Source organism: Pundamilia nyererei, unplaced genomic scaffold (assembly GCF_000239375.1).
Source record: "Pundamilia nyererei isolate P.nyererei 1_Seehausen unplaced genomic scaffold, PunNye1.0 scaffold00254, whole genome shotgun sequence".
NCBI classification, from domain to species: Eukaryota; Metazoa; Chordata; class Actinopteri; order Cichliformes; family Cichlidae; genus Pundamilia; species Pundamilia nyererei.
Window position 1 is genome coordinate 433469 of NW_005187655.1, and position 11768 is coordinate 445236.

Consider the following 11768-nt stretch of genomic DNA (forward strand, 5'->3'; position numbering starts at 1 on the left):
CTGTACATATTAGTATGCTAACTAATTACTGCTTTTTTTGCCCAGGTAAGTAATTAAATCTCTTAATGGACATGCTGTCCTTTTTTCAGAGGCACACCCTGCACCCTTTCAATCACAGATCAGAGTGTCTGTGGACTGTAATATTTCAGTCACGACTAAAAATATGCACTTTCTTTGGAAAGTAATCCTCCTCTGCACTTCGTTGTCGGTTTCATCTTGATTCATTCTTAAGTTGCTGCAGTGTAAACATATGCACCTGTACTGGATATTTGAAGTTGGGAAGGGGAAAAAGAGCTGCCTGTGTGATTAAAGGTGGGGGAGTGCTACACGTGACTGTTGAGCCACATTAGGCTAACTTCATAGTTGAACTCCTTGGGTTCACGTGCCATTAGACTGAGAGATTTCAGCAGCTGGGCGACAGGTTAAATATTCATCACTGTGTACACAAAGACAATGTTTACCCGTGTGCATTTTTGTGTGTGTGTGCTTTCACTAATTAACTAATCTGCAGGGAATTGAGTTGATTTGAACTTGCAGTAAGTGCTCATTTAATTGGGAGTTGTCCCTAGAAAATTTAATGCAAGCCCAGGCTAGTACCCTCTTGCACCCTTTGCATGGCTGTTAGAATGAGGAAAACTAAGTAGTTGCTAAGTCTAGGTGTTTTTTGTTTTGTTTTTTCCTCAGAAGAGCTGACCGGGAATGTTGAAGGCCTTCCCTGTCTCATTCCTGCTCGGCTTAGTTTGGTGATAAGCAAGTGTTTTATGGCGGTACAGTCTTCCAGTGAACTAAACAGCATGGCTCATAAAAGAAGAATTTGCTGACATTTAACATTTCGTTTCTTGTAGTGAGGAAGTTATTCAAATTCACACACTCCTTCTGTTTCACTCACAAAGAGCTTCAAAACTATCAGCACTAACGACGGTAAATTTGAACTAAATATGACCAGAGTCCTTAAATCAGTCGCAGTCATGCAACTGTTTCAGAGTTATTACAACGCACATTATCAATTCTGCAGTTACATAAATGCTGTGCGAACAGGATCCGGTTAGACTGGTGCCCCTAAACCTCAGACAAGCTAAAGTTTCCAACTGTGTTTTTCACAGAGCACCAGGATCGTTGCCTATGAGGTTCAAAATTAGTCACGCACAAGCATCGACTCGTCTTTTTATGAGGTCCCATTTTGAAGGCTAGACTGGATGTGACTAAGAAACTGAGGGACAAAGCGGCAAGGTGGCAACATGTGCATCAAAAGTCAGCCCCAGATTAAAGTAGACATGAAAGACTACATGTATAAAGGCTCATTGACACCATGGAGCCCTGCTTTCGAGAATGTTACAGATCCGACTCTGTCTGTGAAGCTGGATTTAAGAAATAAATGTTTAAAATGGAAGTTTTTAGAGCATGTGTAACGCCATCTAGTTTAAGTAGAGAACGTGACATCACTGGGTTGGTTGGCTGCTGCTAATATTTTACATGAGCTAACTAGTGAACAGTAACTAATAAAAAGCAGTTAAAAGGGTCATTTCTGTGCTGCTCCTGGCTGAAGCAAAGAGTTTTTTGTTAAAAAAGCAAGGATAGGCTGTTCACATTCACTCTCTGTCTCTAAAGCAGTAAATGGTTCTTCAGTGTTTGCTAGCTGCACTCAAACAGGAAATCCACCTGTTAGCTGTAATGTTTGGGTTTGTAAACCACTTTGTAAATGACGAGTGTGGAGGAGAGCCTGTTTGAGGCAGGTGCACTGGTGGTTCAGCAGACTGTCAAGCTAGAATCCGATACAGATACTTTTTCGTCGTTGTGTCAGGTGTACTGAGCGGTCTAATAAGGAAGATGTGACCAGCAGTGTTTTATGCAGTAATGTAGTCTTTCTTTTCCCGAGCACATCTAAACAACTTACAACATAACAGCTTACTACATGCAAATGTTCACTCTTCAGACTCAAAAGCCATGTCCATCTTTTAGATACAGACCTTGGTCGCAAGTATTTATTTCTTTTTCTTTTTTTATGCAACGTCATGCTGGTATGTGTTTGCGGTACCTTTGTTTCATTTTCACTTATCTGCATCTTCCATTACGTTTTACCCTACTATGTCTCTTTGTGACATAATTTGTGTATCTGACGAAGTGTGAGCCATATGCAAAATAAAAAAAATTATGTGTGTGTGTGTGTGTGTGTGTGTGTGTGTGTGTGTGTGTGTGTGTGTGTGTGTGTGTGTGTATATATATATGTGTGTGATATCATCGACTAAAGCAAAATTACATTTTCCAGGAGAAAGGAAAAACAGGCCAGAAATTCTCTCCACTGTCTTATAACCTCTGACCTATAACCCCAACAGGAAGGTCAGCCAGGTCATGGTGATGGACCAGGACACTCAATGGCTATACCAACTCCTAGCTGAAGTCCAGCTGGAGAAGTTTTACCTGCGCCTCAGAGATGGCCTCAATATCACTCGCATTGAGCACTTCGGCTACGTCAAAGAGGCCGATCTGGAGCAGATAGGAATCAGCAAACCTGGTGAGCCTGATCATCTTCTCTGATCATTCATCCTGGGTGTAAATAAATAGGAACCGCTCCCCCTGACTGAAAACATTTCCCCTTAGGCTCAGTAATGGAGGTATGGTTAGTCACAAAAGAAAGACGGGCATTAAGTGGCCCTCAAACAAAAGCATTGTCCCCTGTTTACCTGCAGTAATCAGTGTAGGCCTTATTTATCGATGAATTTAAAACCTGTTTGCATAAAGAGTCTAACACAAAAAAAAAATATCTTTCTCTTAGCCACATCTTCTGGCCTCTCAGACTTCCCCCTAATTTAAAATAATAAGAAATGTTTTCTAATGCAAATGAATTCACTTTGTTTGCATGCTTAAGTTAATATGGTTAATAACAGCTAAGATTATTAACATACAAGCGCTACTTAGTTTTCAACATACTGTCACACAGAGCAGCAACTATTGCATAGGTTTATTATCAATTATTATTTGAAAATTTTACAGTTATTTATTTAGCGTGTACCATTTCAGAAGGGTGTAGAATAAGGAAAGCAACAATTACTTACTGAGAAACTGCTGATTTAAATATATTTCATATACAGTCACAGAAAATGCAAACATGTCTGTATTTTCTTTCTTGCAGGACAAAGAAGACTATGGGACGCTCTGAAACGCTACAAGTCGAGCGTGCGCGTGCGGTCACGGGTGCCGAAGGTCCAAAACACTTCATTTGCATTAGCTTTGTTACGGAGTGTTATGTGTTAACTGTCTTTCTTAAGCCTGATATTCAATTTGTCATTTTTATTGATTTAATGATGCACACAGGTGTTCAGTGGGGAGCCGTTAACCGGAGGTGGTCAAGCACAGGGCCAGGAAGTCGGTGTCCGGGCTCTTCCTTGTCTTATCCAAGACAGTGAGCTGATTCTGGCGGAGAGGCTGGGCTCTGGGTCATTTGGGGTGGTGAAGAGGGGAGAGTGGCATACACCCACTGGAAGAGTGGTGAGAAGCCGTTTTACAGATCTGCTGGACTTTCTCTATAGATGTTGTGGAGACCGGAAACTGAAGTCGTAACCAAAACTTTTGGCAGTGGCACAAAGTTTGTCTTTAACAATTAATAATCGTTTTGGCTTTTACGAAGATTCCACAAGTTTTAAAAACTGTTATTGGCAAATGATTTTGGACAGGACTGTTTACAAAAAGGTGGACATAATCACCATAACATCACTCTGTTTCATCCATTGGAATGTAATTGTGTTGTGCAAGGTCTTTAAGCATAGAGGGAAAAAGTGCTTGTAAAAATGTGAGGGTACTTTGAGTGCTCAAATCTAATTACATGGATGACAATATTTGGATGACAGAGCGGAAATGCTAAACTGTCAGCTAACAACAAGCTTGCTACCTTGCTAATCAAGCTAGCAAGCTTGGTTAGCAAGGTACATCCACTGGCTAAAGTATAACTCGCATAGTACACTCACAAAAAACTGGAGCACATACTTCTTTAGCAGACTGTTAGTATAATTAATCACATAGCATTCCGTGTTAGTCAGGAAACTAAATTAAAAGCGCTCCAAAAATGACTCAGTGAAGGTCAAAGTTTGCTCATAGCGGATAGCTATAGCTGCCAGAGTAAACATGTGCTTGTCAGTCAGAGAAGCCATACTCCTCAGTTTAAACCTTAATAATGTATAAATTTGTGAGTTAAAAAAAATCACCCTCTGTGCCACCGTTATAAAGGGAAATAATTGACTGTGTGTGTGTGTGTGTGGGGGGGGGGGATCCTTAGAAGAACTGCAGTTTATGGCCCTTGTGTATAAGCTTAACTTTTTTGCCACTTGATTGCACCTTGCAAACCAAACTTGCTAAGGTTAGTTGATAACTTATCCTTACACCCTAGATATTGTTAGCCATTGCTAAAAAAAAAAAACAAGAAAAGAAAGAAAGAAAATACCAGCAAGTGACTTCAGGGTAGCACCGTTTACCTTTCATGTTCTTTTTTTTATGATTATACCCTGGAACAGTAGGCGTGTACACACCCTTGCTGCCTCCCTTTGGCTTGTTAAAGTGAGGTGTCTGTCTGTATGCCTGATTAAAACTGAGCATCTCTCTTTATCCCCTTCCTCTCCTCAGTTGGCTGTGGCAGTTAAATCGCTGAGGAGCAGTATGTCGAGGCAGGCGGACACACTGAAAGACTTTCTTCAAGAAGTAACCGTCATGCAATCTTTAGACCACCCCAACATCATACGACTCTATGGTGTGGTGCTCACACAGCCCCTCAAGATGGTAAACTAGAAACAGTTCGTTGATCTATTCAAACTACTGTGTTTTGTAGGAGCCAGATTTCTTTTAAAAATCCTTTTTATTCTTTTTATCTAGGTAACAGAGCTGGCCGCCTTGGGCTCACTTTACGACACCCTGCGTGCACGTCAGTATGAGTTCTCTCTGCTCCGCCTTTGGCTCTTTGCTATGCAGATTGTGTCAGGCATGGAGTACCTGGAGAGCAGGAGATTCATCCACAGGGACCTGGCTGCAAGAAATGTACTGCTGGCATCCAAGGATATGGTGAAGATTGGTGACTTTGGTCTGATGCGAGGCCTGAACCAGGAGAAAGATCACTACATCATGTCGGCACACAGACGGATACCGTTTGCATGGTGGGCAGTTGGGTGAAATTTGAAGCTTGAGTGGGAAATAATTAGAAATCTTGTTAGAGTCACAACAGATTCTCACTAATAACACCAATAACTCTTTCTTTTGCTTCTGGTTTGTCTGCCTCCCTTCTCTCCAGGTGTGCTCCAGAGAGTCTTCGCATCGGCTCTTTCTCCCTTTCCTCAGACGTGTGGATGTTTGGTGTCACTCTCTGGGAAATGTTCACCTATTGTGAAGAGCCTTGGTTTGGTCTGTCGGGCCGGCAGGTAAGCACTTGTCAGAACACTGACGCCATGCTTTTTCTGTATTTGTGTGCATGCCGGCAAGGTATTTGTCATTCATGTTTGGAATGTGTATCACCGCCCTTATGTTGTTTGTTTTTCTGGCATGCTCTATGACTCAGTGTGTTAGCATCACTGACATTCACTCTTCAACTAGATATTATGGCGGGTAGAGCGGGAGGGCGAACGCCTGGAGAAGCCACCTGATTGCCCTCTGGAGCTATACACTGTAATGCGAAAGTGCTGGGCATGCAATTCTGCAGACAGACCCAGCTTTGCCCAGCTCAGCGCGATGGTGGCGGAGGTCTGAAGCTTTTCTTGTCCTTTTCATTTAAAAAAAAATCAAAGAAGAGATTGCTGTTCTTGCCTCATGAATATGCCTGAAAGTCTGCGCACTTTTCTGCACGTCACATCAATTCTTTCATGTCTTCCTCCACAGGCTAAACCCAGAGAGGTGCAAGCAATAAGAGAATTTGCAGAACCCAGAAAGCTCACACTTTTGCCCAACGACCTTGTGACTGTCATCGACCACAGGTGGGTGAGCGAAAGGTGGGTGGGTGGGACGAAAGAGGAGTAAAGGAAAAACTTTAGCTCGCACAATGGACCTTTGTTGAGATGAGACGGGGATTTGAACCAGCCCGCTCTTAAAGAGACATTCCACTCTTGGCGAGTCCTTGAATGCATTTCACTTTGCTGAACAGGTCGAGCAGCTTTGAAACTCGCCTCCCTGTGTTGTTTTTATTTTACGTAACACGTCTGATGGGTCTATTGGTATTACCTGCGTCATGATTAGTCTTTTCTTCCACCAATCTGGTTGAATATAAATCTGAAAAACTTCATGAAGTTTGTTGTTTCCGACACAAGAATCTACAAATAAAGGTATTGTAGTCATGCAGGGAAAGGCCAAAGTTAAATAAGATTATCACACAGCAAGTATTCTCTTCAGAAGTGACTGACAATGCTGGAAGTTAAGCCCACTGATGTAATGTAACTCCTTACGTGATACAGACTGCCGTGACATGGTATCCAGGCAACAATAGTGCTTTTGTAGTATAGTTAAGTTTTATTTATTTATTTGTTTACCACGGGTTTATTGTGACGTCTGCAAACAGAATGAGTAATGGTCCAGTTTCACTTAACCTCACTTTGTTTAGCAAAGCGAGTAGTTAATGTAATCCCATGGAGCGTTTCATATTACATCATTATCAGAATTTATTATATATTGTTTAATGGAAGCATAATCACTGTGCTAATCATTATACTGTTTTTTCACTGTAAATGACCACCAAGTAAGCTGATTACACATAACTCTCAGCTACTTTAGAGGGAAGCTTTATGTCAGTGGAAGGCCTCATTTAGATTTCTGCAGGGAGCCTGCAATGTAACCTACATAGGTGGCCAAGGTCTTGCCAGCATTATGTGTTAATTACCTCGTGGGCTTGTTTTGGTTTTATGTGCGGTGCCAGCTGATAGAAACAAATAAAATGCTGGGATTTTTTTTTTCTACTGGGACCCCAACTCTCAGTGGAAGTCAATTATTTTACTGACTTCTGTTTGGCATGTAGGAAATTCGTTTCCTTATTAACCAGTTGTTTTCCCTTTCTCCTTGCAGTCTGGAGCTGAGTGAGTGGAGGGGGCAGAACCAGAGGACGTTGGCCATCGGCTGGTTTCCTGCAAGCCTCACTGTCCCATCACTCCCCTCAGCTGCTGCTGCAGCTGCCGCGGTGTCCTCCGGCAGCTCCGGGCCTAACCCTGGTGGCTACATCTCAACCCCAGTAAAGGGCAGTTTGCAACACACCGGGCACGGAAACGTCAACCCTGAGCGCTCCTGGGGAACGCCTGAGAACCTGGACGAGTCAGTGATAACCCTCATTCACTCCTCCCTAACGTTGTTTTTTAAAATATCTTTGAGTCTTTAATAATTTTGGGGTGGTTGCTTCGTCATAATGTGTTGACCAGATACAAAATCGGGTCAACACATCAGGTGAAAAAGAGGTTTCAGTGAGTTATTCTAACTGACAAGTTTTGTGTCCTGGAAAGAAAAAAATGTACATTTTCATCTCAGGTCCCTGAGTCACTGAGTTTTATTGTACAATGATAAGCACAGCACTCAGCTGTTTCCTGTTTTTAGTTAATATATTTTGTAAACTAAAGCTGTCAGTCTAATGCGTTTACTGTGGTGACCTGTGCAGAGCTGGTGGCGGCTGGAGGTCAGGACCCAGCAGGGAGAAGGAGGGATCCAATCTGCAGAAAATGGCAGGTAGGAACTAAGAATACATGTGGGTTTAAAATGTAGTGATCAAAACCACCAGGTACAGCTCTGAGAAATAAAAAGTCAGCATAAAAAATAGAATAGACTGTCATTATGTTAATATTGCAGGGGTTTTTTCCAAGGCTGAAGGCAAGACTTGATCATTTCATATATATGTGTTATTATATTTGTACAATTATGCTTTCATTTATTTGCAAATGCAATCTTAACTCTTACAAGTTTAGACTTTTATAAAGCTTCAAATTCATGTCAGCCAGAAATTGCTCACTTTTGTTTAGCAACTCTGCCCCCTGGTGGCTCAATCAGGAAGCTTGGTAGGAGCTGGGAACAATGCGGAATAACGGTGCTGTGTGGAGTTTGGATACTGTCATTGTGCCTCTGTGGGCTCACTCTGGATACTCCCACTGCTTTCTCCCACAGTCCAAAGAGGACTGTGTTGAATGCATGCATGTTAGATTAACTGGGGATTCTACAGACTGGTGATCTGTGATAGCTGGTAGATGATTGAGCACCACCACAACCCTGAATTCAATTAGCAGTAAAGGAAATGCATGTATGAAGGGAAAATGATTAATGTGTGAACTAATATGTTGGTTTTCTGAAGAGCAATAAGCAGCACTTGCCCTGCTTTTTGTCTTAACTGTCTGACTAGTGTATACATTTAATCTACTTGATAGTTTTTACACATTAAAAATATTTTTCTTTGTCTTCAGCTATGACTAGGAGCCTGGAGTCAGTCTTAGGTGGACATCGGCCCCGAGCTCATACAGTAGGGGTGTTCAGAGTGGATCAGCACGGAAAACTCCTTCCTCCTGTGATGCCGACTCACAGTGCGGTGATGCAACAGGATCCTCGTCGGCTGAGCGAGGCTAGTATCGCTGCCCCTCCTCGACCGCCACCTCCCAACCTGAAAGCGCTTCGAAAAATCCAAAGGATTAACCAAGGCCAGGGCAGCGCGTTGCCCCAGCAAATGGTTCCCCCTACACAACCCCAGCCTCAGCAGGTTGTTGGGGGTTCCAACCTCGCCAAAATGGCCCAGCTGGCACGCTCTACCCCACAGCTGGATGAGTACTCAGACAGCAGGGAGAGAGATCGGGAGCGAATAAGAGAACGGGAGAAAGGGCCTCAGAACACAAAAGAGGGTCTCATTGCACAGGCAAGTGATGCAATTCCTACAGATCAACATGATTTTTATGCCTTTTATAGTGATAAAACTGAATTTAGATAAAAAGTGAAGGTCAGTAAAACCTGTTCGTGGAAACAAATGCTTACCTGAAAAATGTCACATGGTATAAAAAAGAAAACATTTTATATTCAAACAAAGCAAAGGTCAACTTCACTGTGACATCATATATTGTGCAAAACTCATTTTCTGGCTATTGCTGAATCATAGACAGTATAAAACATGGGCATAGCTTCTGCTTTTAAAAAAATGTGCAAGTGTCTCAAACCTGCATTATATCTGAAGGCCAACAGATGGCGGTAGCTGTGGTTGCAAAACGAGTTCAAGTCCACATCAGCTTTTTAGCAACCAAAGCTACGTTCACACTGCTGGTCTTAATGCTCAATTCCGATTTTTTTTTTTTTTTTTTTTTTTTTTTTGTCTGCTCGTTCACACTACAAATAAAATGTGACAGCAAACGCGCTCCTGTGTGAACCCTCAAAGCGGCCCGCATGCCACATAAAAGGACAAAAGGACAAATTGCGGCCATATTTCACCAATTAAATTGTAGTTTACACTGATGTAAACGACAGCTTGTCTGGTTGGTAGTAATTCCAGTTTTCCTGCTCACTGTCTGCTGTTTTCATTGCTCTGTTCAGATTATGGAGGCGGTACATGGCGTGACCACGGACGAGGTTCATAACGCACTTCAACGAAATGACTGGAACCCAGTACGAGCTGAACAGCAACTAAAGGTCAGACCGTCAAATTAAAATTAATTTTTTTTTTTAATCGCACTTGCCTGTACCTGTTCTGTGAAGCTAATGATAAAATATGAGCCAAAGGAATCCAGTTTATACATGTAAAATATAAATGGCCATCAAGGGAAGTCAAAGCAGTATATGTACGATATAAGAGACAAAGTAATAATGTTAACATATACTGCTTATCCAGCATACACATAAACAGTAACAGTAGTCAAAATATGCACATTAATACAGCACAAGTCTTGTTTTGTGCACTTTGTTAGTTGGAGATAAAGGCAGGTGGTATATTTCTAACTCATGATATGAATTTTGCAGAAGGTCCTCGAGTTGAAAGCTCGGGACCATTATTGTTTTAGTTATGGCAATAATAAAAAAAAAAGGTTTTGCAACCACCCTTCCTCATCACATCAGCTTTTTTGGAACCAACATGGTGACAGCGTAAATGCTTATCTCAAGACTACAAAAGAGGAATTCAGAAACAGATTGGTACAATACACGGGTCACAGAAGTAGGTCGCTCGTCCCATAGATTTTGTATTATGGCAGCTATTTATCGTCCGGTTTGTGCACTTAATGCTAAGACATCACAGGGCAGCACAGTGGTGAGTTTAATATGTAACCAACAGTAAATCTGTGTCCAGAGTAGCCCTAACAGGAAATCCAGCTGTGCTTTATAGGCTTGTTCATGCATGTTAAAGAAATACTTATTAACTATAAACTTACCATCAAGTATTTAAAGAGAGGAAATCTGCAGTCTGTGTACATGTTATATGCAGCTTACGATAAACTGCTGCTTGTGTTTGTGCTGCGTCCATACCCACAGTGGGTTTTTCCTCCTTCTGAACTTGCTCCTCTTGTTTCTCTCTGCAGATGGAGCAGCTGTACTCGCTGAGCCTCTGCTCCAGAGAGGACTGCGTCAAGATCCTCGCCAAACACCAGTGGAACCTGCAGTTTGCCAGCCGCTATCTAATCCGAGTGACGACCAGCGACAGGCCCGGCCCGCCCTAGAGGGGTTGGCCTCTTACCAGCCCAGACAGAAGAGTCTGAAGAGATTTGAGGCAGCCACTGTGGCCGACTTTTTCCACACCATCGTGGTGTAACAGTGACACACTCCAACACTTGGAGCCCCTCAACTACAGGAGCACATGAAAATAGAAAAATGAAGGCAGACAAAGACAAAGCTGACTAATATTTTTGAGAAGCTTAGAAGAAACATGACATGTGATAAAATGACATGATGTGGTGTTATATAGCACTTCTTTTGCACATAGGTTTTCTGTTTTAATACATTTGTACATATTGTAGTAGAAACTTTGTTAAATAAAACTGATCTCTGGTGGCCTGAACACAGGATCTCAGCTCTGTGGCTCTTTAGTTCTCTAAGAGAGGCTCTGACCTTTGTCCTACTGCCTGCTAAGATTGACCCTGTGTACACCGACACGTTACAACTGGTTTAAACAATGTTAGGTGATCATGCATTTAAAAAAATAAATAACTACAAAGCCATGCCTCAGTGTTCCTGAGGGATGGATGGACGGACATGTGCAGACATGTTCTGAAATAATATATATGAACATCTCACATGATCCCAGGAGATGGAGCACTAAGATTTGATATCTAATCTGGTGGCACTTTGGTCGTCTTCCACTCATGCTTCTGAACCAGGGAATGGATCTAAAAAGATAACTTCCTGTTAATAGGTATATAGTATAGAACTTCAGACTGAAGTGTGGATGCCATCAAAGTGTGGATGAATATGTACATATATAACTATGCATGCACATATAACACATTTGGTTGGTGATGGCAAACAGCTAGCAACCAAATTTAAAAAGAACAAAAAAACAAGTCAATTGATTCAGTTAAGATTCTGGTCTCCTCTCTAGTTCTCTGTACCAGCAGTCATAACTGCACCAACTCTTTCCAGGGACTTAGGAACTACAGTGTTTCATGCAAGCTTTGCCTGTGGGGTTTTCCAACCATTCTGAGGCCAGATCAATGCTCACTAACCTCAACATCTGCTTTTAAATTTTTCCCTCAACCTGCATTTTCTCTCTGTCATTACGCAGGCACATGTTCAAACTAGAGATGGACCGATCCGATATTGCGTATCTGTATCGGTCCGATACTGACCTAAATTACTGGATCGGATAT

At 42.0% G+C, this 11768-nt stretch overlaps 1 protein-coding gene across 1 annotated transcript in view; it reads left to right on the plus strand.

The window, feature by feature from the left end:
* Nucleotides 1–10960, plus strand: part of tnk1 (tyrosine kinase, non-receptor, 1) — an 11697-nt gene extending 737 nt beyond the window's left edge. Inside the window, exons 3-15 of the mRNA XM_005749759.2 lie at nucleotides 2334–2512; nucleotides 3131–3201; nucleotides 3313–3486; nucleotides 4615–4767; nucleotides 4861–5138; nucleotides 5273–5399; nucleotides 5572–5718; nucleotides 5854–5948; nucleotides 7027–7269; nucleotides 7607–7674; nucleotides 8400–8842; nucleotides 9508–9603; nucleotides 10485–10960. Coding sequence (XP_005749816.1) covers nucleotides 2350–2512; nucleotides 3131–3201; nucleotides 3313–3486; nucleotides 4615–4767; nucleotides 4861–5138; nucleotides 5273–5399; nucleotides 5572–5718; nucleotides 5854–5948; nucleotides 7027–7269; nucleotides 7607–7674; nucleotides 8400–8842; nucleotides 9508–9603; nucleotides 10485–10622 — 2196 coding nt within the window. The 5' untranslated portion in view covers nucleotides 2334–2349 and the 3' untranslated portion in view covers nucleotides 10623–10960. The remainder of the gene's footprint in view (nucleotides 1–2333; nucleotides 2513–3130; nucleotides 3202–3312; nucleotides 3487–4614; nucleotides 4768–4860; nucleotides 5139–5272; nucleotides 5400–5571; nucleotides 5719–5853; nucleotides 5949–7026; nucleotides 7270–7606; nucleotides 7675–8399; nucleotides 8843–9507; nucleotides 9604–10484) is intronic.
* Nucleotides 10961–11768: the final 808 nt, after the last annotated feature.